At 43.9% G+C, this 25,094-nt stretch overlaps 2 protein-coding genes across 4 annotated transcripts in view; one reads left to right on the top strand and one right to left on the bottom strand.

The window, feature by feature from the left end:
• Nucleotides 1-3,885: 3,885 nt before the first annotated feature.
• LOC129070926 (vomeromodulin-like) lies at nucleotides 3,886-10,742 on the top strand. Its single transcript, XM_054574151.1, has 6 exons — nucleotides 3,886-4,111; nucleotides 6,813-7,341; nucleotides 7,660-7,761; nucleotides 9,097-9,252; nucleotides 10,186-10,270; nucleotides 10,635-10,742. The coding sequence occupies exons 1-6, from the start codon at nucleotides 3,886-3,888 to the stop codon at nucleotides 10,740-10,742; spliced, it is 1,206 nt and encodes a 401-aa protein (XP_054430126.1).
• An 11,620-nt stretch (nucleotides 10,743-22,362) lies between these two features.
• CDK5RAP1 (CDK5 regulatory subunit associated protein 1) overlaps nucleotides 22,363-25,094 on the bottom strand; it is a 29,802-nt gene continuing 27,070 nt past the window's right edge. Inside the window, exon 14 of one of the 3 annotated variants that reach the window (XM_054573884.1) lies at nucleotides 22,363-22,986. In XM_054573884.1, the coding sequence (XP_054429859.1) occupies nucleotides 22,897-22,986 (90 nt within the window). In that variant the 3' untranslated portion in view covers nucleotides 22,363-22,896. The remainder of the gene's footprint in view (nucleotides 22,987-25,094) is intronic. The other 2 variants (XM_054573882.1, XM_054573883.1) reach the window with 2 other exon arrangements.

Here is a 25,094-nt window from a genome sequence, read left to right as displayed (position 1 = left end):
AATAGATGTTTTTCTCTCTCCCCATTCCTCTTGCTCTCTAAAAATCAATATATAAAAATTTAAAAATAGAAAGATTTAAAAAAAATACTGATGAAACCACAAACATCCTGATGGTGACGTCTCCACCCACAGTCCATTAAGAATTGGTCCTGCATTATCACCAGCAACTAGGATCCCAGCCAAGCCTTGGCCAGCCTTGAAAGGACCCTCTCTGTCAAGAGGAGGAAGGTCCCATCACTTAGGGTTTGGCTACAAGGAGCCCTGCTGTTCAGCCCGCTAAGCCACCTTCTGGGAAACCGCTCCATGTGGGTCTGGGATTAGCAGAATTCAATGGCTGCCCCACCTCCTAAGGCTGAAGCACAGATAAAGACAAGGAACCAGGAAGCCCAAGGGGCCATCAAAGGCTGCATCCCGGATGTGCCTCTCCCCACTCCTGCAGTCGGGTTCACTCTTTGGGTCCAGAAAAACCATTAGCGACCCCAAAAGCAAGGGCCGCACCCACAAATGGGCATCACAAATTTCACCTAAATGATCACTCAGTTTTCCTCAAATGTCCAAGAAAAATAAGACCCAGGACAGCTGGGTTTTGTCTTCTACTTATCAACACGTGCAAAATGCTTGGTTCTGCTCTCTGAGAAAAGGTCAAGGGACATTCGTTCTATGCATCTGATACTTCTGCAAAGCCCCAAATGGGGCCGCTGGCAACCGAAACTGTACTGGAGGTTCACAGTATGAGAATCGCATGGGGTTGGAAAGGGCCAGGCAGCAAGCACGCTGAGCCTGCTGGAAGGCAGGGACCCAACCCAGTCCCCCCTCTCCCAGAGAGCAGGAGCAGACGTTAACCACGCCCTTTGTCAAAATCATCTCCCTCTCCCAGAATATCGCTTTCCGGGGCTGTGATCACACCACACAGCAAGATCGTGACAGGGTGTACAAAATCACAAAAATCCCAGTGGTAGGAGCTGAACAGATGACTGAGCATAGCCCTCTTAAATAGGGGGAAGCCTGAGACCCAGAGAATGGGCTCTGGAAGCTTGGGAGCCGTTAAAAAAGGAAGGTGAGAAGAAGGCTGGCTTAGAGACTGAAATTTCTAAAATGCAAGTGAAGAGGACAACACGCATCTGAAAACATTTCACTCTCACTCCAGAGGCACTCTGGGAAAGGAAAGGGGCCTGAGCTCATCATTATGGAGCAACCTGCCGATAATGCCCCCAGGCCTGCATTCAAGCTCTCGCCCACTCCGGGCGCTCCGCACATTTCCAATCCTCATGCACCCATCGCTCCATTTCCAAATATTTGCAAGTCTGGATGCTTCCTATCACATGCACGTGATATAAAATGTCTTTTAACACAGAGACACCTTGTCCAAAGCGACCCCAAGTTCTCTCTTCGGGCCCCACCCTAGTATTGGTCACTCAATGCTGAGTGCCAACTATGGACAGGGGACAGTGCTGGCACCTTTGCTAAAGGGCTCTCAGTGATTGACACCTGTAGCCTTACGGACTGTGCAACTATGCCATTGAACCAGCTCCCATGTGACTCAGAGATAACAGACCTGTAAAGGTTTAAATTAGGCAGGGGACAGTACCTGGCCAGGCTGCCCCTCTGAGAAAGTTCAGGCACAATGAGCATCTTTCAGAAGGAAACAGACAAATGCCACAGTCATTAGCAGGTACTGATCTTGGAAATCAGCCAGTATCACGCCACCCTTATCGGCACACCTGAATCACATGTCTTCATGTCTGATGACTCTCTCAAGACACATGGGTCTATAAGAGTGGGATGCATTTTCCACCTGACAGGTCTAGGCAACCAGCAGGAGGAGACGCAGCTTCTGAAAACGTTCACGTATCAACACCGACTCATCGACACTGGGCAAGGTAAGACCTCACTATCAAACTCAGGAAAGAATGGGTCGAAACTTGGAGTTGGAAACAAGCATAGGAGATTCATCAAAGGATGGTACTAGGGTTTTGCATTTTGAATCTCTTCAGCCAGGCCCCTTCCCTGCTGGAATGCACACAGCACTCTGCCTAGCACGGTAGCTGTCACAATTGCTGGCTATGCCACTGCTTTTAGAAAATGGGGATTTGTTACTGGGATTCTCGAAGAGCCCCACTAAAGACCATGTCTAACAATATTGCCATCAACTCAGTCACAGGCATGGAATTCTATTATTTTTCCTCACGGGATACTTACATGTCACTTGAGACAGTAAACACCAGTTTCTTACAGATGAGGGTAAAATTAGAAAAAAAGGAAATGTGATTTTTTTTTTTCATAAAGCCTAATTTGTTCAATGTGAGGGACTGTCGCTGGCTTCCAATTATGTCCTTCCAAACTTTCTGCAATAGTGGCTTTTTGGCGATGCTGGAAAATAGCAGGCAGCTGGATGTAGTCAACGCCTACCTACCCATGGCAACAACAAAGGTTGACAAAGCCCGATTTTATAACACTTGTCTGGAGAAAAAAATCCAAACACAGAACTCCAGAGACTACTTGCTTCACTGAGGGCAAAGGCCCTAAACACAAGCCTCCATGCACCCAAAGTGTTAGAGACAAACAGACCTCGAGAGTCACGGTAAGGGAGGAACACGACAGTCAGGAAAGGAAGAGGCCTCCACTGAGTCACACAGCTGAGCTCAGAGCCGAACGGGGCTCTCCTGTCTGGGAGTGAAGCCAGCTCTGTGCCTTTGCTGGAAAGAGGAGTAATAGCACTACCTAGTGCCTGGACTTGCTGGGACGGTATAGAAGATGTTACAGATGTTCGCAGACTGACCAGTGCTCAGTAAGTACATATGTTTGGACGGACCCAACCAACATAGGTAGAGCTGAGTACACACATTTATACGATCACTCCAGTTACGGCTGCTCAACCCCAGAGGAGAGAAAGAGACCACATGACCTGTGGGCCACACGTTGCCCTGCACACAGAAGGGGCCTCAGAAGGTGGATGACCTGGTTAACACAGCCATTCCCTTCATACACAAGGAGCCCATTTTGGGCCAAACACTAATGCAATAGTGTAAACTGGCTAATGCCACCATTGAACCATGCCAGTGCTTTTCCGAAGCAGAAGAACGGGCTTAAAAAGACAGTGGACCTCAGATGGTCACACAGGGAGATAACTCTGGCCTCTGCACACTGAGTTAAAATGACAGGACAACCCAATAACCAAAGAGGTGCCAGGTGCCAGGTGTCAAGCCTGGGAATATCTAATTGGGAGGTTTAGTCCTAACTGGTAAAACTACCAGGGGGCTGGACATTGGGCACAGGCAAACGTAACTGCCCCCTCTATATCAGTTTCACCATCTGAATAATGAGGACACAGGCCTTCCCTCTTGAGGTTGTGCAGAGACTTTAAAGCAGTTGATATCCATTAATATGCCACAAAGGAGTGGGCCCTTGGTAAGCTCACACCAACAAAGATACTGCTGTATATCACCTGACCAGAAACAGGAAGAGACACTGACCACCACTGGAGAGGTAACACCTGTAGCTGGATCATTCAAAACTGTCCAATTCCCCAGACGGTGACTCAGAGCACTCCAAGGATGTCTGAGTCAGGAAGACTGGCAGGAGAATGTGGGACCCTGAAGGTAAGGGTGTAGCCTGTACTCAAATGGTGCCACCAGCCCATAGACACCTTTATGCAAAGGTGAAATAGAAGTCAATAGAGGCCCTTATTGAGATATTGACTGCCATGTGCTGAAACATTGCCCCTTGAATACACTATGCAAACTACAATATCTACAATGTGACTGGCACCTTCCTACAAGAGCTAGGATCTTGCGTGCACATCCAGTACAAACATCCCGGCAGTCCTGTAGCCTGTCGTGAATTGGTGTCTGACGAAGCCCTCCTTTGCAGATATTGGCTGCCAAGATGCTGACCCTCTGGGCCCTGGCCATCACACTGGCTCTCCAGGCAGAAGCGCTTTACCTGCTGATTCCTTCTTCGCTGCCAAACATTTCTGCCAGAAGATTCCCTCTAGAAGTGAGACAGCCCATCATAATTCCCCAAATTCCAGGTGGCTCTTACTTTAGAAAACAACCAGCTGTGACAACCCCTGCAGCCAATGACTTCACGTCTAGCAGCACACTCGATGACTGTAAGTAAGAACTGTTCTACCTGTACACATTTAACTTTCACAGCCCTCACACATGCTTCTCATTTCCAAGACAAAAGGCTAGTTATTCCTTCTGATCAAATTGTTCTCAGAGAGGAGGTCGTATCAGAATCACTTCAAAAGCTTGTTAACAAAACAGCCTCCTGGCCCCACTTCCAGGCCTGCTGTAGCAGTACCACAGTAGTACTGGTTTTCTTTCTTCTTTCAATTTTTATTTATTGATTTTACAGAGAGAGGGGAAGGGGGAAAGAGAAACAGAAACATTAATTTATTATTCCATTTATTTATGCATTCGTTGGTTGATTGTTGTATGTGTCCTAACCAGGGAATCAACCCTTAGCCCTGGCGTATCAGGACGATGCTCTAACCAACTGAGCTCCCCAGCCAAAGCAGTACTGGTTTTCTAGTAAGATCAAGATGATGCTGAGGCTGCTTGTCCGCAGTCCACACATTGGGTAGCACATGTCAAAGCAAGCTTGGAGAAGCTCTTGGACCCAGAAACCTTTCTGCTCGCCTACCTTTTATATGGTTCTTATCACCTGGACTGTGCCAGAAAATCTCACAGCTTCTCAGTGCTGGGCCCTAGAGCTTGGCCCAGACACCCATGGGTGCTTAAAGCACCAAACGTGTTGCCCAGGAGCCAGAAAATAAGAAATCCAGGACGATCTCAAAATGCCTTGACCAGATTCATGCTTCAACTCCCTTCTCAGATGTGGAATTCTGTCCCTTAGCAATTCCCAGGGCAAGAGGGCAAAGGAGTCAGGAATTGCAAGACTTAGCAAAGAAGTGACTCAATGTGGGGAATGAGAAGGGAATAATACTCATCAGCAAACAAAGGCCAGCAGGAAAGTCCTCATGCATCCCTTAACGGCCATGAAGCCATGGCCTAGGTCGGCCTTCCAGCATGACAGGACAGGGTGACAGAAAGTCAGGGCCTGCCTATGAACCACAGGGCCCAGCCTCACAGCTCACCCACCACTGCTTTGCTTCTAGGAACATGTGCTCCACTCTTCTAATCATCCTGCCTTATTACAAATTACTTCAAATATACAGAAAAGTTCAGACAGTGGTGAAAAGGAGAGCTGTGTACACATTAAGCAGTATTTGGCGGTGGTGGTCATTAATTTCATTGTCAAACATTCAAAAACTGAAAAGATATACAGAGCAAACACCTTTGTAACCAACATCTACTTTAAGAATAAAACCAAGATAGGGCTGAAGGCGCTAAGACTCCCACTAAGCTCGATATCCATCCCACCTCCACTACCTCCCAACCAAAGGAAGCTTCTAGCCTGATCATTTTTCCCTTGCCTATTCCTTCTTGTTATGTCATGTGGCTACTCATTCTAAAAATCTGTGCACCATATTATAAATTTCTCAAATGAAGGCCTGCTTGAATTGGCTCTCATACTCACATTTGTGACATGATTTTTCCATGAGAAATTTTTGTCCATTTCATTGAAATATTCTACCTGATGAATCCTTCATGATTTACACATCAACTTTGTTTTTGTCCAGTTGTGTGCTACTCTAAGCAATGTTCACCTAAACACTCTTGTGCGGGTCTCCAGGTTCGCGTGTGCAAGACATTCTCTAAGACATATACCGGGGATGGAGGTGCCTCCATATCACCCTACACAGGCAAGGCTCCTCCAGATTGAGGAGCCCTGGGCACAGGAAGCAGCAGAAAAGCTCTGAAAGCTGTGGCCGAGCACCTTGACAGGGGCTGATATAACTAGGCTTTTTCTTCCTGCTACTCTACTGGGCCAAGAATCTTGTCCCTCAGTCCAATTCACTTCCTTGCTAGGCAGTCAAGGATGTTCACCCTCCAGGTGTGACAGCTCTTCTGAGTTTCTTCCCCCACCCAAGACTTCAAGAGGAGCATGACAGGATAGAACCCTGTGACTTCAGAGCTCTGCTACTTGGCTTCTGACCTTAATCCCTTCGCCACCATCTTCGGAGACCCAGGTCTCTGACTTGATTCTCTCCAGTGTGGAGGCAAGCCCATGGTTAGCACCTCCTCCACCCTCATGATAACAATGCTGCAGGAGGTCCAGTAGAGGCAGCATGTCAACAGGCAGGACCTCCCAAGGTTACACAAGGGGGAAATGAGGCCTACAGAAGGAAACGCCTTATTCAAACTCACCCAGATGGAAACCAGGAAACTCCAGACCTGTCAGCTCCACCATTTCCCTCACCTACCTCCTGCCTACTTGGCACTTAAAAAGCCACTCACTCATTTCATCCAGCACCCAGTGACCCACACTGTAGACCCTATTATGCAGTTGCAGAGACTGGGGTTCAGGAAAGAGAAACTGCTGCCTTATTCACTCAGCAGTCAAGGGGCAGAGCCCAGTCTATATTATATTCTGGGCTACTGGGCTCAAAAGCTAAACATGATCCTTCCATTCCATACCCAGCTTACTTCAAAGTAACATACTCAAACCAGGCTAGACTCAGGAACGTGCTAACGAATGTTAAATCTTAACAGGGACGAGGATATTTCTAGGTGGCCAGGCTATCCTCAGGGAGAACAGAGCAGGGATTGGTGTGTCCAGGGGCAGGAGGCAGAGTGCCTGTGGGCCCCACAATTCCTCAGTGCTGGCCATCCAGCTGGGACGGTTCCTCTGGCTGCACCAGCTGGGCAGCTAAAGGTAACAACCTGTCTCTTTGCCATTAACAGATCTGAACAGCACCCTGCCCCCACAGATTGAGAAGATGCTGATGTGTGCAGAGGTGGATCTGGCCGGGGTGCTTGGGACTGTGTTAGAAACGGTGTCCAACTTGGACCTGCTGTCGGTGTTAGACATCGCTTCCCCGCTCAATCTCCTCGGTGGAGGTGGCAAGAGTGGTCCCCAGGACAAGGGGAGCACGAGCAAGCCCTCAAAGCGCCCACCTCCATTGCTCTCCAAAGCCACTGATACTGTCAGTAACCTGATACCCTCCGCCCAAGGGGTCGTGGGAAGCCTACTAGGCAACAGCGTAAGGAGGGATCCTGCAAAACGAGGTGACACTTCTCTTCTCCCTAATGCCCCCCTGCCCCTGAGTGGTGTGCTCAACCAAGTCACCGTGCCCGCAAGTGGTGTGCTCGACCAAGTCGGCAAGCTCAAAGAATCCACCGAGGGCATCCTGAAGAGTGTGGTGCCAGGTGGCATCACTGATGCGCTCTCGGGCATGCTGGGAAATATTAACCTGAAAGAACTCTTGCTAGGGTAAGTGCTTCCTTGACCCTAAGGTATGCCACAAGACAAAGCTTATGTTCGGGGATACTGAAGTTCGTCCTCCCATAATCCCATGGAAAGAGACAACCATGTTTTCACAAAGCAATACTCCAGCTCTGCTAAAACTCTGCCCTTTGTGTGGTAATGTGAATGCAACTTGAGTCTAAATACTGGGCAGGGAACAGGACTGGGTAATCCAGGGGATGGATGGGTTAGCAGGTTGCTAACTGGCTGCTTCAGAGGCATTTCTCCTGCAGCTCGGGCTGAATCCTTGAGCCAGGACTCACCCTGGGTGCTGTCACTTTGCAGATTAGAGGTTCAAAAAGCAACTGTGGAGAACATGATGTCAACGATGACAGGCGACGAGATCCTCGTCCAAGCTGCGACTACTGCCTTGATCGGTGGAAAAGGGTGAGACTGTCCCCCAGTCAGTCAGTTGGGTTGGCCTGGACCAGACCCTTAATATCCAGTGTCCCAGGGCCAGGCAGGGACAGCACAGAGTAAGGAAGGATGTCTGAGGATGGGGTAAATTAGGCACCAGGCACAGCTGTCCCTCTCCTCAGCCCAGAGGACCAGGGCAAGACAATGACCCCATAAAGCGCTACACTCAAAGAGTGTTAACAAAGCCAGAAATCCACATTTCCTTGTGAAAGATGCACATTTATACAGATGGCCAATGGAGAGAGGAACCACGCAGAGCGTTATCTCGCACTGACAGCGCTGGTATTTCAGGAAGTGTACCTACCAAGTGATCTGCACTCTCTAAAGAGAATCAGCCTGCTGTTACAAACGCTGTCCTGCGCAGCTGGGAGAGAGAGAGATGTTTAATAGCACCCAGCAAGCTACCAGAATTTAAACATGCGTGCGCGCACACGTTCATCGATCCACCTGATAGGCAGTTAATAAACACTACTCTGTACCAGATACCAACCTGGGCACAGAGGGATGACAGAAAGCGGTCCCTGTCCGTGACAGTCAACACCTGGGGGAAACGCAGGTTAACAGTATAAGCCCGCGGCACACATGAAGACAGGAGAGGGGCAGGACTCCACACTGGGAAGAAGAAGGCTTCTGCACTGACACACACAGCACTGATACCCCTCACCGACCCAGCTCCACACGGGCACTTAACCGAGGCGCTCTCGCCTTCCTGAAACCTCCTGACCACCTCATCAGGGAAGTGGTCCTGTCTCAAGATTAGGAAACCAACTGAGACCAACAAGCCTGTTACCAACCTTGCTCAAAGCCACCCTGCTGAAATATGGTAGTGAAAGCATTTGATTCCAGGCATCCTGCCTCCAGACCCCTCGTTGGTGACCAGTACATTAGCAGTGGCAGGAAGAGTCATTCATCTTCTCCAGAACATTCGATGTTAATAAGGCCAGGCTCTGGTAAACGGAGGGTCTTTCTTATGCTGCCACCCACACAGTAGACAGCCAGAGTGCTAGGCACAAGCGTGAACCCGTAATGGGCATCTAGATATAAGGCAGCCTGGTGCCTCTGGCGAAGGAAGCCCTCCTCGAGTTTGCTCAGGGGAGGGATTTTTCCATGTTTAATGGAATGCCTGCCATGAACCAGGCTCTGAATCCTGTGTACAGGGGACTGCCTTGCTCTTTGGGAAGCACCAATCTTTCTCTCTCCAGTAACCTGGAAAACTCGTGAGGCTCACTCCCAAAATGCCCATCGCTTTAACCGAGCACTATCTTGCAGTCAGGTCTGGTTTCACTTGTATCTTGCTGTCCGCAGCCTACTAGGACCTGTAATCAGCCTCCTGGGATTTCAAGTGAATGGAGACGTGACTCTGAAAATTGGCATTTCCACAAATGACACCCAATGCGTCAACCTCGAAGTCCAGGACAAGAACATCAAGGTCAACAAAGTGTACCTTCAGTTGCTAAAGACGTACGTGAGACCATTTTTCTCATTTTCTGGATCAGTGGGCCTGTGTACCAGAATGTCCCCACTGGTACACGGCGAGGGTGGGGGGGCGGGATACCCTCATAGATTAGCTCAGCCACCTCAATGGTTTCAATGACCAATCAACAGATGCCCAGGCAGGGGTCACTGCTGGGGAACAGCCTACTCTGTTTCAGAACAGCCTTCCCCCTCTCGGCCTGCATCTTACCGGCTAGGCACACTTGTATTTTGTTGTTTTGTGCATAAGCAATGTAGTCATCTTGGTCAAAATTCAGAAGATACACAAAGCCATACAGTGACGTCTCCCGTCCACCCATGTACACCAGCTGGCTAATTACACTCCCTGGAAGCAACCAATGAATCCAGGCCCTTTGGTTGGCTTTCAGAGGTACTATTTGCACAGGCAACTAAAATGCATGTACATACACAAAGAAACGGGCACATATCACAAAATACCTGCACTCCAATTGTTTCACATTTTTAAAAATGGCTTGGAATCAGTTGCATCAGTAAATAGCTTCTTCTTAGGTTAAATCTACCTGCAACCCCATTATGAAGATGCAGTATAATTTATTTAACCAGTCCCTTAACAAGGAATAGTTGTTTTCCCAATTAACTTTGTACCCTACTCCGATATGGAACGTCCCCCACCAGTGTGCTCAACGAAGTGCACGGTATCTGAAGGATAAAGTTTTCCATTTGGGAACGCTGGTCAGATGTCTGGCTTTGGAAATATTCCCAGGTATCTTTGCATCTTCCTTCATGACCAAAACTGAAGGTGAAAGGGCTCAGGTGGTTGCAAAATTCAAGCAGCAGGACATCACTGCAGCTGTACCATCGACCGAGGGGCTATCGCCACTGTTTGGGCAAAATCCAGAAATGCAAAATCATACAGTTCTCCCCTTGTATCTTTCCCAGGGTCACGGATATTTTGCCTCTCCCTGTCCCTCTGCCCTTGGACGACGTCATTTCTCAACTGCTGACAGTTAAATTGAATGAGAATGTAAGTCACAGGAAAGGGGAGGGCACCGTCACAAAAGTCTATGTCACTGCGGGGGAGACAGGAAGAAGCCCTTTCCTCACTTCTGGCCTGAGGCCGGGAGAGATGTGGGCAAGACACATTAGCCTTCAGGAGTCCAGAGGCAAGGGGATGCAAGATCTGCGCTGGCCCAGAAGACCCCAGCAGCAGGATAGGACAGTGCCTCAGGCGGGGAGGAGGCAGAGAATGAGTTCTGCCCAAAGAAGGCCAGGACATAGAAGGGGGAGAAGGACAGGAGGACAGAGGAGGAGGAGAAGAGGAGGTGGTGGAGGAAATCGGCGGGCCTGCTGCGTTTCCTCTACAAACCTAACTGCTGGTTCATTCACAGTTGAAAGAAGCAAAATCATGTGACATTGATGTCAGTGATTTCACCGAATGCAAGAACTGTGAGTACAAACACCCAACCTCCTTGGGGCTCCCCAGGTCAATGGAGTAGATGGCCAAGCCTCCCTAGGTATCCATATTGGGTGGCAGACTGAAAGGATGGGACTGTGAGCTGCAAGCACCCAACAAACTCCTCAGCACACTCAGGGAAGAGAATGTGGCAGTTTCCCTGCTTCTCCAAATTACCGTGACTTGTTATCCAGGATATAACAGGACAAAAAGCCCCTTAGGGGTCTTGGTGGTAGCTCCCCAGGCCCATATGGTTTGCAAAATGCACACATGCATGGAGTCTGAGCAAGGTGCAGCCCCAGTGCTCCATACCCGTCTGAAAAGCTGGAATCCCCCGTAGTGTCCCAAACACATCCGGAAGTCAGACATAGGAAGAATTGGTGGGACGGTGGCACCAAGACAGCCAAAGCTGGAAATTTGTGACAGTTGCCAAGTCCAGAGAGAATAAACAAAGATTCTGGGCAACAAACCTTTTCCTCCCCTTGGAGGTTTCTTTAAAAAGTTAAAAGAATTAGATGTTTATTTAAATTTTTCACCAGGAAAACACTAGATGATGAGGGTAGAACTAGGGAAGATGTATGAGAGAGTAAAATAGTTTAAAATTGTCACCCTTAGATGTTCCATTCCTTTTCTTTTTTTTAAGATTTTATTTATTTATTTTTAGAGAGGGGAATGGAGGAAGAAAGAGAGGAAGAGGAACATCAATGTGAGAGAAAAACATCAATTGGTTGCCTTTCACACACATCCCGACAGGGGACTGTACCCACAACCGGAAATCAAACTGGCAACCTTTTGCTCCATGGGGCGACGCCCAACAAAATGAGCCCCATGGGTCAGGGCTAGATGCTCCATTCTTAATAAACATGCTTAATGAATATGGTATCAGACCAAAAAACAGTATCTTCTTTCATGTTGGCTCAAAATCAGAAGTTGTAAAGTCCCATTTTTACTTAGTCCCCAAACGTCCCGTATCTGAGGCCAAATCAATGACCAGAGTGGAGAGTGTGGTAAAACCAGCCTTTGCCTCAGTGTTGGTCCCCTGCCTCCTGCTCCTACACTCCATAGCTCTGAGTGGCCTGGGACACATCACTTGGCCTCTCTAAGTCAGCCTTGAGTTGAGAAATTGGATCAGATGAATGCCAACTATTCTTCAGCAACAAGTGACAGAAAGCACAACACAAACTAGCTTAAGCAACAGCAACACTAAAATTGTAGTTACTGAACACCCACATATGGTGTTAGCTTTGGCGGTGGCTTGATTCTGGACACGAGCAGTGACGCCAGAGTCCATCTCTGGGCTCTACCGCTTCTGGGTAGGCTCTACTTTGGCTCCACATGGAGGTGGGCTCCCTGGGCTCCCCCGGCTGACTTGTTCCCTGTCCCCTGCCTTAGGGCAGTGCCGTGGCCAGGGAGATGGAGTGTGCTGGCTGGCATGGCCAGCTTATACATTAAGAGTATAATTAGTTATGTTTTATCTCCTCACAGAGAAACCTTCAGGCAGCAAACTAAACCCAGAACATCTGATGCAAAGGAATTTTCGAGAATGAAAGCACTCTGAAACTTCCTGAAGAAATACTGAGCCAAGGGCATCCTTGTGATTAAGGAACCAAGTTGGGTATTCTGAACTTGTCAACTGCCCTTTGCAATTCACCAATGTTACTTGGAATTAACAAGTGCAAGAAAATCAAGAATAGGGATTTTTGGCATTTTGTAATCATCTCTTCAATAATTATCCTGTTTTCATGCATAAAATGGCTCACTTGTCTTCAATTTGTACAAAATAGGAATTTCATGGTACATTCATGATAAATACAAAAAGCACTTAGTAAGTAAAAGCACTATACATACTAGGGACATAAAAATCAGTAATGTAAATGATGAGGCAGCAAAACCAGGATTAAATTACCTAGTGCACTAGGGGCAATCATCACAATGATGAAGGCTTTTCTTTCCACATCTCTGCCCTGCCCTCTCCAACTCCAAGTGCTTCCCTTTGCCCACTGGCCAAACATGAAAATCACCCAGGAGCTAGAATACAATGTCCCCAATGTTACGTGTCACAAATGAAAGACACAGACCAAATGCTAAAAGATATATGGAACAGAGCATGCACAGGGCAGCAAAGAATCTAGATCCCAGCTCAGTGACAATAGGCCATGCCAAATGCCTGTCAGAAAGAAGCCAAGCCATGCAGGGAACCTGAAAATAGAAAGAATCCCAGAAAAGTTTACAAGAATGGTGCTGAGAAATATAACTGTGATCTCTATACCAGACAGAGACTCTTTGCCCTGTGTCCAGTGTCTGCATAACATATCTGCTCCAGAAACCAAAAAGCTCAGATTGTGGACACCAACACTAGACAGACCAAGCAGGGCCAGAGACCAGGCTTTCGTCCCAGTAAGGGGCAGCACCCCACAATATTAAGGTCAAATCATACTATTACCTTCGGCCCTTTGTGAAACCTTAGGACCTGATTTCTCTCCAAACCAGTACCTCCCAGAGTCAATCCCATCTTGGTAAATACCAGTACAATCCACCCAGCTTTCCTAGCCAGACACTTGGGAATTGTTCTTCATTCCTCCCTCTCTCACAAACAGATCCTGTCCCACTGATCCTGACTCAAGGGCATCTTTCTCTGTCTGTTTCTCTCCATCATCCTAGTCCAAGTCACCAAGACCAATTGAGATTTACTCTAGACATGCAAGATTGGCTCAACATTTGAAATCAATTAATGTAAACTATCACATCAACAGGCTAAAGAAGAAAAAGTGCATGCTGAGACAATAGATGCTAAGTATTTGACAAAATCCAACACACATGATAAAAACTCTAAGCAAACAGGGAATAGAGGGGAACTTCCTCAACTTGGAAAGAATATCTACGAAAAACTGTATAGCTGACATACTTAATAGTAAGAAATGAGAAGCTTTCTCTCTAAGACCAGGAACACATTACTCCTTTCCAACATTATATTGGAAGTGTAATGGGGTGCAAAGCAGGGGGTCGCCAGAAAATGGGAGAAAACCCCCCACAAACCTTGACTGGGGGATGGGGGAAGTCGATGATATGGCTTAAGAAACTTTGCATAACAAAAAGACGAGCTAATAGCTGTGCCACAGCACCCTCCCACCCCCACCTCCACCCCCAGCAAAAGGTATCTACCTGACTCTGAAAGCATTCAGGGGCTGGTGACATAGCCAGCAAAGGCAAAGGCCCTCACCGGAAGCCTGTGTCACAGGAACTCTTTCCCTAAAGATGGCAGCCAATATCATCAAAATGTCCATACTACCCAAAGCAATTTATAGATTTAATGCGATCCCTATTAAAATACCAATGACGTATTGCACAGATAGAGAATCAACAATTCAAAAATTTACATGGAACCATAAATGACTCCAAATAGCGGCAGCAATTTTGAGAAAGAAGAATAAAGTAGGAGAGATCACAATACCTGACATCAAACTATATTACAAAGCCACTGTAATCAAAACAGTCTCGTACTGTCATAAGAACAGACACATAGATCAGTGGAACTGAACAGAGAGCCCAGAAATGAACCCATGTCTCTATGGTCAATTAATATTCGACAAAGGGGGCAGAAGCATAAAATGGAGTAAAAATAGCCTCTTTAACAAAAATGGTGTTGGGAGATCTGGACACCTACATGCAAAAACATTAAATTCGACCGCCAACTTAAACAAAAATACACTCAAGATGGATAAAAGACTTAAATACAAGCCGCGACACCATAAAAGTCCTAGAAAAGAACATAGGCAGGAAACTCTCAGATATTCCACACAGCCATATTTTCACCAATATGTCCTCTAGAGCAAGGGACATAAAGGAAAGAACAAATGAGACTTCATCAAAATAAGAAGCTTCTGCACGGCTAAAGAAAACATCAGCAAAATGAAAAGGGAACCAACTGTATGGGAAAATATGTTTGCTAATAATTCCCTGAATAAGGGTTTGATCTCTAAAATATATGAAGAACTCACACAACTCCACTCCAGGAAGACACATAATCCAATTAAAAAATGGGAAAAGGACCTGAACAGACACTTCTCCAAGGAGGACATACACAGGGCCCAGAGACATATGAAAGGATGCTCAGCATCGCTAGCCATCAGAGTAATGCAAATTAAAACCACAGTGAGATACCACTTCACACCACTCAGAACGGCCATCATAAACAAATCAACAAACAAGTGCTGGTGAAGTTGTGGAGAAAAGGGAACCCCAGTGCACAGTTGGTGGGAACGCAGACTGGTGCAGCCACTGTGGAAAACAGTTTGGAATTCCCTCAAAAAGCTAAAAATGGAACTGCCTTTACCCAGCAATTCCACTGCTGGGATTATACCCTAAGAATCCCAAAACACCAATTCAAAAGACTGCACCCCAATGTTCATAGCAGCACAATTTACAACAGCCAAGTGCTGGAAGCAACCTAAGTGCCCATCAATAAATGAGTGGATAAAAAAACTATGGTGCATTTACACAATGGAATACTATACAGCAGAAAGAAAGAGCTACTGTCTTTTGCAACAGAATGGATGGAACTGGAGAGCATTATGCTAAGCAAAATAAGCCAGGGGGTGAAAGACAAATACCATATGATCTCACCTATAAGTGGAACCTAATCAACAAAACAAACAAGCAAGAAAAATATAACCAGCAACATTGAAAGAAAACAAACCAACAGTAATGAGAGGGGAGGAGGGAGTGGGTGAATGGGGAAAAGGGGAAGGGTCAAGGAATGGGAATAAAGGACCCGTGGACAAAGTCAAAGTGAGGAAGGACTGAGGGCGGGAGGTGGGGGTGGGTGGGGCAGGGGAAAGTGTTACTGGGAAAATGGAGACAAATGTATTTGAACATTTAAATAAATAAATAAATAAATAAAATTTTTAAAAAGACAAAAAAAGATGGCAGCTGAGAGAATGTAAATGACATGGGGAGACTGGCAAATGCAGCACATTGTAGGAGGAGCTGGCTAGGAGGTCACATAGAAAGCTCTGGGTCAGGATTTAAACTAAACTAAGGGTGAGCAGAGAGAGAAGGGGGCTGGTCTGCCATGGGGTAGTGAGAAAGCAACAAGCAGCCACGCCGGTCTGTAGTGAAGAGGGCAGCCGTGTGAGAGAGATTCATCCATGCTGCCTATAGTGAGGGAGGGGCTGTATCTGTTCCTCTGAGGACTTGGCCATGCCACCTGGGCTAGTAAGAAAGGGGCATGACCATGAGAAAGAAGCCATGAGCCAGGAGGGACTTGGCAGCAGCAGCCAAGAAGAAGAGAATGACATGCTGCTGTTCAAATTGTGCCCACTCTAGCTGACTCCGAAGCCACCAAGGTCTCTGGATTGCAAGATGTTGACCTCCTACCTCACAGACCCAGACTCTATCTGGACTCTTGGAACTTGGGACATACGGAAAAGCCGCTCTCTAGGGACTTGTGCCTTCCCAGACTTCACCATGATCCAGAGCAAAATGATGCATGTTTTCCTAGACTATTACATGGAGGCAGAGGAAATTGTACCCCAGATCCTGAAAAGGAGAGCTGCTGTGAGAGGATGGCAGCTTTGAAACCCACAAGTGTCCTTTCCAGAGGAGGTGGAGTCCTGTTTGTGCAGCTGGCTTAAGAACAGATAAAAATGTGGAGAACTACTGTGTCTGGTTTTGGCTTGTAGCCTGGTGGGGAATAAGGGAAGTTCTGGGTCTTGCGGGAGAACAGGGCTCTGAGCAGAAGCGCTCTCATCCCCCAATCCCCAAGGTTTCATGCCTGTAAATACAAACCTGTTTCTTTCAACACTAATTGCTGGGTCATGCATTAAGGGGCCATGTGCACAAGTCCCACTTTGCTCAACAGAAGGCCTAGCAATAAAACAAAAAAGTAAGTAAAAAGTGTACAGATTGAAAAAAAGAAATAAAAATGTCTTTGTTCACAGCTGACATGATTGTCTACCTAGAAAATCTGACAGAATTGACCCCTCCTCCAAAAAAAAATCCTCAGATATGTTAAGCAATTATAGGAAGATTGCAAAGTACAAGGTTAACGTGTAAAAGTCAATTTCTATTCTATATAGCAGCAGTTAACTACTGGAATCTGAAATTATACACAGATTTACCTTAGAATCCCCCAAAATAAAATATTTAGGTATAAATCTAACAAAATACATACTAGATCTATCAGAAGAAAACTACAAAACTCTCATTAAGGAAATAAAAAAGCTAAATAAGTGGAGAGAGCCCATGTTCATGGGTAGTAAGACTCAACATTGTCAAATGTCAGTTCTTCCCAACCCAACACAATCCCAACAACATTATCCCTGCAAGTTATTTTGTGCATAGTGACAAACTGATTCTAAATTTTATACGGAGACACAAAAAGACTCGCAATAGCCAACACATACTGAAGGAGAAGAATGGACTGACACTAGTCAACTTCTAAACTTATTATAAAGCTACAATAATCAAAACAGTGTAGTACCGGCAAAAGAATAGACCTACAGATGAATAGGACAGAACGGAGATCCCCAAAATACATCCACACAAATATTGGGTTGGCCAAAAAGTCCATATGGTTTTTTTCTGTAAAATAAGACACATTTTTCATTTTCACCAATAACTTTATTGATTTGGGTATTTTGAGTATGTCGGCTTACCTCCCCCTATTGGCTGTTCTAGTGGGCAAAGGCCAGGGGTGCAGCTAAACATCTTCCAATGCATAAGAGAGCCCCACAGCAAAGAATTATTTGGCCAAAATGTCAACAGTACCAAGAAACTTTTGCAAACCACTTTTGATATGTCTGATTAGTCACAGCACCTTCTCTATACACTATACAAATCTTTTTTGGTGTTTCAGTTCAGTATTCACCTTCTTGTGAAACAATAAAACAAAATATGCCAAAAATGTTGCATATTTTCTTCCATCTTCAATATTAAAAGGCTGCACAAAAATTCACCAATTTTGATAAGTTTTTTGTTAAATGCACACTGATATGATAGTCATCACAATACAACCTAACAAAATTGTTTTGAATGAAGTTAAATACATCATACAGAAAAAACTAAAACTTTTTGGCCAACCCAATAAAATCAACTGCTCTTTGACAAACAAGCAAAGGTAATACAATGAGGAAAGATCATCTTTTTAACAAAAGGTGCTGGAATAACTGGACATCTACATGTGAGGGGAAAAAGAAAGTGAATCTAGAGACCTTACACTTGTCACAAAATTTAACTCAAAATGGATTAAAGATCTAAATATAAAATGTAAAACTATGGAAATCTAGAAGATAGCATAGGAGAAAAATCAAGATCATCTTTAGTTTGGCAATGATTTTTTAAGGTATAACACCAAAGCACAATCCAAGAAAGATAGCATTGATAAGTTGGACTTCATTAAAAACTTTGGCTCTCTGAAAGATACAGTTAAGAGAATGAGAAGATAGGCCACAGTCTGGAAGAAATTATTTGCAAAACACCCATCTCATAAAGGACTGGTATTCAAAATATACAAGGAACTCTTAAAATCCTGCATTAAGAAATTAAAAACCTGCCCTGCCTGGTGTGGCTCAGCGGATTGAGTGCTGGCCTATGAACCAAAGGGTTGCTGGTTCAATTCCTCGTCTAGGGCACATGCCTGGGTAGAAGGCCAGGTCCCCCAAGTTGGGGGTGCGTGAGAGGCAACCACACATTGATATTTCTCTCCCTCTTTTCCCCTCTCTAAAAATAAATAAAATCTTTAAAAATTAACAATTGATTAGAGAGTGGACAAAAAATCAAAACAGACACCTCACCAAAGAAGATACAAAGGCAGCAAATAAATGTATGAAAATAAGCATCAAGGAATTGTAAATAAAACAGAGAGATACCTCTACACACCTACTAGGATGGCTAAAACCCAGAACACTGACATTACCAAATGGTGACACTGATGTGGAACAGGAACTCTTATTCACTGCTGGTGAAAATATAAAACAGTGCAGCCACTTTGGAAAAGCTCAGCAGTTTCTTACAAAACTAAACATAAACACATAATCTTACCATATTATCTATCCAGCAATCATGTTCCCTGGTGTTTACACAAATACGTTGTAAACTTATGTCCATACAAATCCATGTACACAGATGGTTACAGCAGCTTTACGCATAATTGCCAAAACTGAAAGCAACAAAGATGTCCTTCATTAGGTGAACGGATAAATACATTTAGCCCTTGTAGTACATCCGTACAATGGAATTATATTCAGTAGTAAAAAGAAGTGAGCTACAAAGCCATAAAAATACATGGAGGAACTTTAAATGCACATTACTAAGTGAATAAAGCCAATATGAAAAGGCCACATAATGTGTGATTCCAACTCTGTCAGTCTGGAACAGGCAAAAATATGAAGACTGTAAAAAAATTCAGTGGTTGCTAGGGATTGGGGGAAGTAAAAAATGAATAGGCAGAGCACAGATTAATTTTAGGGCACTGAAACTGTTCTGTATGATACCGTAATGGATACGAGTTATTATACATTTGTCAAAACCCACAAAGTGTATACCAAGAGAGAACCCTAGTGTGAACTATGGATTTTGGTTGATAATAATGAATCAAGGTAGGTTCATCAAATATACCACTCTGGTGTGGGATAGATAGTGAGGAAGGTTGTGCATGTATGGCGGCAGGAGGTATATTGGGAATTCTCTGTGCTTTCAAGTCAATTTTGCTGTAAAACTAAAACTGCTCTAAAAAAAAATAAAGCCCTTTTTTAGAAAGACCAAGAAAAATAAGAAAGATCTTGAATCAATAAATTACCTTCTACCTTAAGGACTAGAGAAAGAAGGGCAAACTAAACCCAAAGCAAGCAGAAGGAATGAAATAATAAAGATTAGAGCAGAGATAAATAAGTGAAATAGAGAATAGAAAATCAAAAGAATCAATGATGCCCTGGCTGGTGTGGCTCAGTTGGTTGAGCATCTGCCTGCAAACCAAAAGGTTGTTGATTTGATTCCTGCTCAGGGCACATGCCTGGGTTGTGAGCAGGTCCCCAGTTGGGGGCATGCAAAAGGCAACCAGTCCATGTTTCTCTTACACATAGATGTTTCTCTACCCTCTCTTTCTCCCTTCCTTCTCTCTCTCTAAAAATAAAATAAATAAAATCTTTTTAAAAAATCTATGAAAACAAAAGTTGGTTCCTTCAAAATTCAATTTTAGCTAGACAAGGAAAAAAAGAAAGACTCAAGTTACTAATCAGAAATGAAAGATGGAAAATTGCTAAGTATTACTACCTATCTTAAAGAAATAAAAGGATTATAAAGGAATATGAACTGCATGCCAACAAATTAAGATAATCTGATTGAAATGAACAAAGTCCTCAAAACACACAAACTACCAAATATGACTGAAGAAATGGAAAATATAAGTAGACCTAGAAATAGTAAGAGGAATGTAACAGAATCAATATTCTATTAATATGTAGTATTACACGGATTGACATTATTTTACCATAAAAAAGGAATGAAGTACTGACACATTATGCAACATGAATAAACCTTGAAAACATTATGTTTAGTGAAAGAAGTCAAACACAAAGGCCACATACTATATGATCACATTAACATAAAATGCCCAGAATAGGCAAATCCAGGCACAGAGCTACAGTAATGTTTGCCAATGGACAGGGGGAGGAAACAATGAGGAGTGATGTGGAGTGACCACCAATGGGTATGGTGTTTCTTTTGGTAGAGATGAAAATGTGGTAGAATTAGACAGTGGCAACAGTTGCACAACCTTGTGAATACACTAAAAACCATAAATTGTATACTTTAAAATGGCAAAATTAATGCTATATGAAATTTTATTCTCAAGAAAAAGGGAGTCAGCCAAAGTGATTACAGTAATGTTAGACAATGTAGATTTCAAAACAAAAGGTATTACTAGAGTCAAAGAAGGTCATTTCATAATGATAAAGGGATCTCTCAATCAAGGGAACATAAAAATTCTAAATGTTTATTATATCAGTCCCCATTTTGCTTTTATTTACTTAACAATATATCCCAGAGATGATTCTGTATCGATAAAGAGCTTCTTTATTCTTTTTTCTTTAAAAATTAAAAAAAAAATCTAAATGTTTATTTGCCTATTAACAGAGCCTCAGAATACACGAAGCAAAACATGATAGAATTGCAAGAGGCCAAGAGACAAATCCATAATTATCTTCAGAAATTTCAATACCCCTCCCTCAATAGTTGATAGAACTTGATACTTGATAGAAGATACTTCATAGATATAAAGCAAGGACATTATAGACTTGAACAACAACCTGAATTGATTGGCATTTATAGAATGCTACACCCAAGAACAGGAAAATACATATTCTTCTCCAGTATACACTGAATATCTACCAAGACAGATAATATGCTGAGCCATTAAACAAGTCTCAATAAAGTTAAATAATTAAAGTCATACAAAGTATATTCTCTGACCACAGCAGAATTAGAAATTAGTAACATAAAGATCTCAGGAAAATCCCCAAATATGTGGAAATTAAATAACCCAGTTCTAAATAATCCATGGGTCAAAGAAGAAATGAAAGTGGACATTAAAAAAGTAGTTTTTAAATTAATAAAAATGAAAATACAACTTGTCAAAATGTGTGACAGGAAAATCCATGGTTGCTTGGGGATCGGGGATCAGAGAGGGACTATAAAGGGACATGAGAGAAATTTCAGGGGTGATATATTCACTATCTTGATTTGACTGTACACTTCAAATATGTACATCAATTACACATACCTCAATAAAGCTATTAACAGTGTGCATAGTGTTTAACCGTTAGTGTCAAATAAATACACACACTACCCTATATACAGAGATTATTTCTGAAAACACATATTAGAAAATTATCAAAAAGTCTGGCCTTCATAAAAGGGAATTAGGGGACTACGAAAAAGTGGTAGGAGGGAAACTGATCAATTATAGATACCTATTGGATTGTCTGAATGATTTACAATGTGTTTTTTTCATAAAAAGTACAATAAAATATCAAAATTTGTTTTAAAATGCCTTTTGAAGAGAGGATGAAGGTGAAGAGCCAAAACAAATGTTTTCCTCAGTAAAAGATGGACCTTGGGAGCGGAAACCAACCTTCCTGGGCCAAGCCAGCACCTGAGGAAGAGGTTCCTAGTCTGGGGTTCCCAAAGGCATTCGTGCAGGTCAGTGAAAGAGTCAAAAGACATGAAGGGCAGACACACAATAAAAGCCTCAGAACATCCTAATATATGTCCCCTGTTTTAGGAGCAAAATTATTCAGTGATTGCTCTCACTTTATAAGAACTTACTATGTTCCATACATAATGCTAAATAAACTCTACAAGTATAATCTCACTGGACTCCAGGTGAGGTAAACATTTTATTATTATTATACCCATGTTCCATGAGAAAACCGAGGCACAGAAGAATAAAGTAACTATGCAAGTTCATACAACTCTTAAGCAACAGAGTGGGGAGTTGAACCAAAGTCCTTCTGACTCCAAAATATCCCACGCTACCCTATTTTGGATTTTTTTTTTTTATGATACCCACAGAATGACATAATCTTAGTAGTGAATGGGCCAAGAATGAGTGTTCAAAGCCTTCTAATAGGTAATGATGTCTTCGAAAACTCCAAGTGCTGTCAGACCTGAAGGCAAAGAATTAACTGACAGGCTATAAAAAGAAGTCCATAAAAGAAATCTTCTGGTAAAATATGAGAATAAAATGAGGAGATAAGCAGGTGAGTCAGTGTCATCAAACCAAAATGTTAGAAAGATCTAAAGCAGTTTTTCCCAAATAAATGGTTTTCTCTGCCTTCCCTTGCCCTTCAGTCTCTAACTCCTAGGGCCCAGGGGAGAAAACCAGGAAGGTTAGCAGTGTCCACAGCTGAAACTGGGCTGGGAAACACTTGACACACTCTAGAGTCTAGAGAAAATCCCAGGAACACTAACCAAGACAAAAATGACATAAAAGTAAGAGAGACAGAGGGACTACTTTAGTTTAGGTAAATTTAATGATTATAAAGGCTGTTCATGTAGCAACAAAGAGATACATTTCCCATTTGTCATAAAGTTGCTTCACCACTTGCAGCTTGTCTTCAAAGCTTCATTACCTCTTTCATTAGTGACCAGTCACATCTCCCTTCCTGTTGGGAAGGACGCCCACGTCAACTCTGAAGCCATCACTCCACTGAGCAATGTGCTGAGGAGTCCTTCAGCGTCGTCCTGCAGAGAAGGTGCCCTCTAAGTGTCTGAGAGCTGGCGGAGGTAATCTGAAAGATAACCAGTCAGGAGAAGGCAAGGTAACCAAGGCTGCACCCCATGGAAATAACGTGGAGCCTCAAGGGGAGGGGCCACCAAGAGGGACCTGACGGGGATGACAGGACAGCAGAGACTGCATGGTTCCTGTATCCCCCCATTCCTGGGAGGAAAAGGTGTCTGATGCAATGGTAATGCATGTAATTTTAAAAGTCCAAAATTAGTCAGTCCCAAACAGCCACTTCTTCCTTTTCTCTTGGAAGATGGCTCCTTCCCAGCACCAGCCAGACAGGTGCAGGAGTGAGATGCCCATCACAGACTTACTACAGCAGTGGTAAGCTGTACTCCAGGCGGGACCGGTCAAATCCTTCCTTAGGACACCTTGCATTTCGTGCTGGCTCATATGAGAAGCTTTTGGAGGGCTTAAGCAGAGGAGTAAATAATCTGATTTATAAGGGTCACATTGCCCACAGTGGGACAGATAGACTAGAGGAGGGCAGGAACAGAAGCAGGAAATATGAAGCCTCTGGAATTCTCATGCACAGCTGGTGGGAGTGTAAAATAGTACAATGACTTCAGCTATTTTATTAAATCAATTCAATTTTAAAATATAGAAGCAAAAGACCAGTGTAGAGGATACTTCAGTCTCCCAGCCAAGAAGTGATGGTGGCTTGGAGATGGAAAAAAAATGGTCAGGTTCAAGATATATTCCGTAAAAAGAGCTGACACAGATCGACTGTGGATGGGAGTACAGAAAGCGAGTATCTAGGATGATTCCTAAGATTTTGACTTGAGCAACTGAGTGGTGCCATTTACTGAGGTGGCAACAAAAATGGAAGTGGGAAGAATTCATTCTATTTTGGCCACATTAACTCTAAGATGCAAGAGAAAGCAGATAATGCAAAACTCTTGAGAAGATGGGGAGGGATGGAAGAGAAGGCACACGGAGCAGCTGCTCCCTATACAGTGCCATGCAAGCAGACAACATGCATGGGTAGAGATGTAAGTGAGCTGGTGGCAATAATGATGAGACAATGGAGTTTCATCTGACTATATCTATTCTCTCTATAAAATATAAGGCAGATATCACTGAGACTCAAGTTTGGATAGGTAGATGAAGATTTAGAAAGAGAGTGGGAAAGTCAATATACTAGGAAAATATCTTAGGGTCAGGATTTCGGAGCCATGCTCAGTGCTCATTTGAGTTTTGTGGTCATGACTTTTACCTGAGTGCAGTCAGTTTATGTGGACGAGACTGTTACTTATCTCCCAACATTTCTCCTCTTCTTTCCTCAGAAACAAAACTCCCTATTTTTAACTAGACACGTGGTCATTCAGAATGAAGACCACATTTCTCAGATTCTTTGAAGCCTGGTGTGCTGCGTTACTAGGACAGATATAGTGTGTGGAACGTCTGCAGTATCCTAAAAGGAGGAGGAGGGCATGTCCTTCTCTGTTCTTCTTCCTGCTACCGAGAACACAGACAGGTAGCTGGAGAAGCCATCCTGGACCATGAGGCAGCCTTGAGAATGGAGACCACACACACACAGAACAAAAACAGAAGGGGCCTGGGCTCCTGATGATCATGGAGCCATCATAATCATCGGTCCTGGACCTCCCATATCTAGATTCTGAGAAACGAAACTCAACCTTATTTAAGCCACTATACTTTGAGTTTTCAATCACCATCATCTGACCTAATCTGTATAGTACAGATTAGCTTTGTGCTTTTCCCCAGCAATGTTCAGCTGATAGGGTGCAGATGTACAGGAAGCAGATAACTACTTTTGCCAGAATTAGAGTTTAGCCAACCAAGCACCATGGAAGAATGGGAGACAAGAAAGTGAAATTTATGAGGGAGAGGTTCTAGCACAGCCCAAAGACTTTAAGTGAAGGCAAATGAGGACAGCAAAGATGAGCAACAGAAAGAAAGAGCCAACAGATCCCTGGTTCCACAGCTCCTCCTTCATTTTGATTCTCCTACTAAATCTTATTTGTAGAGCTTATGAAACTTGGGAATAAAAGAGAGTACCAAGTAATACAGCATAACTTTCTATCGTTCTTAGAAAATAGAATTTTTCCATTTTAGAAAAGAATATCATACTAACATCATGACCCAACC

Source organism: Pteronotus mesoamericanus, unplaced genomic scaffold, assembly GCF_021234165.1.
Source record: "Pteronotus mesoamericanus isolate MK-2021 breed Mesoamerican mustached bat unplaced genomic scaffold, CSHL_Meso_final contig_25, whole genome shotgun sequence".
In the NCBI taxonomy this organism is placed as follows: domain Eukaryota; kingdom Metazoa; phylum Chordata; class Mammalia; order Chiroptera; family Mormoopidae; genus Pteronotus; species Pteronotus mesoamericanus.
Note: the sequence above shows the minus strand (reverse complement) of the source record. Positions and strands in the feature narration are given on the sequence as shown.

Excerpts from the sequence above, each read along its gene's own strand:
- LOC129070926 (XM_054574151.1), top strand. The coding sequence starts at position 3,886 with ATGCTGACCCTCTGGGCCCTGGCCATCACACTGGCTCTCCAGGCAGAA. Across the intron at positions 9,253-10,185 it reads TACCTTCAGTTGCTAAAGAC|GGTCACGGATATTTTGCCTC; the intron begins GTACGTGAGACC and ends TATCTTTCCCAG. Across the intron at positions 10,271-10,634 it reads CAGTTAAATTGAATGAGAAT|TTGAAAGAAGCAAAATCATG; the intron begins GTAAGTCACAGG and ends GTTCATTCACAG.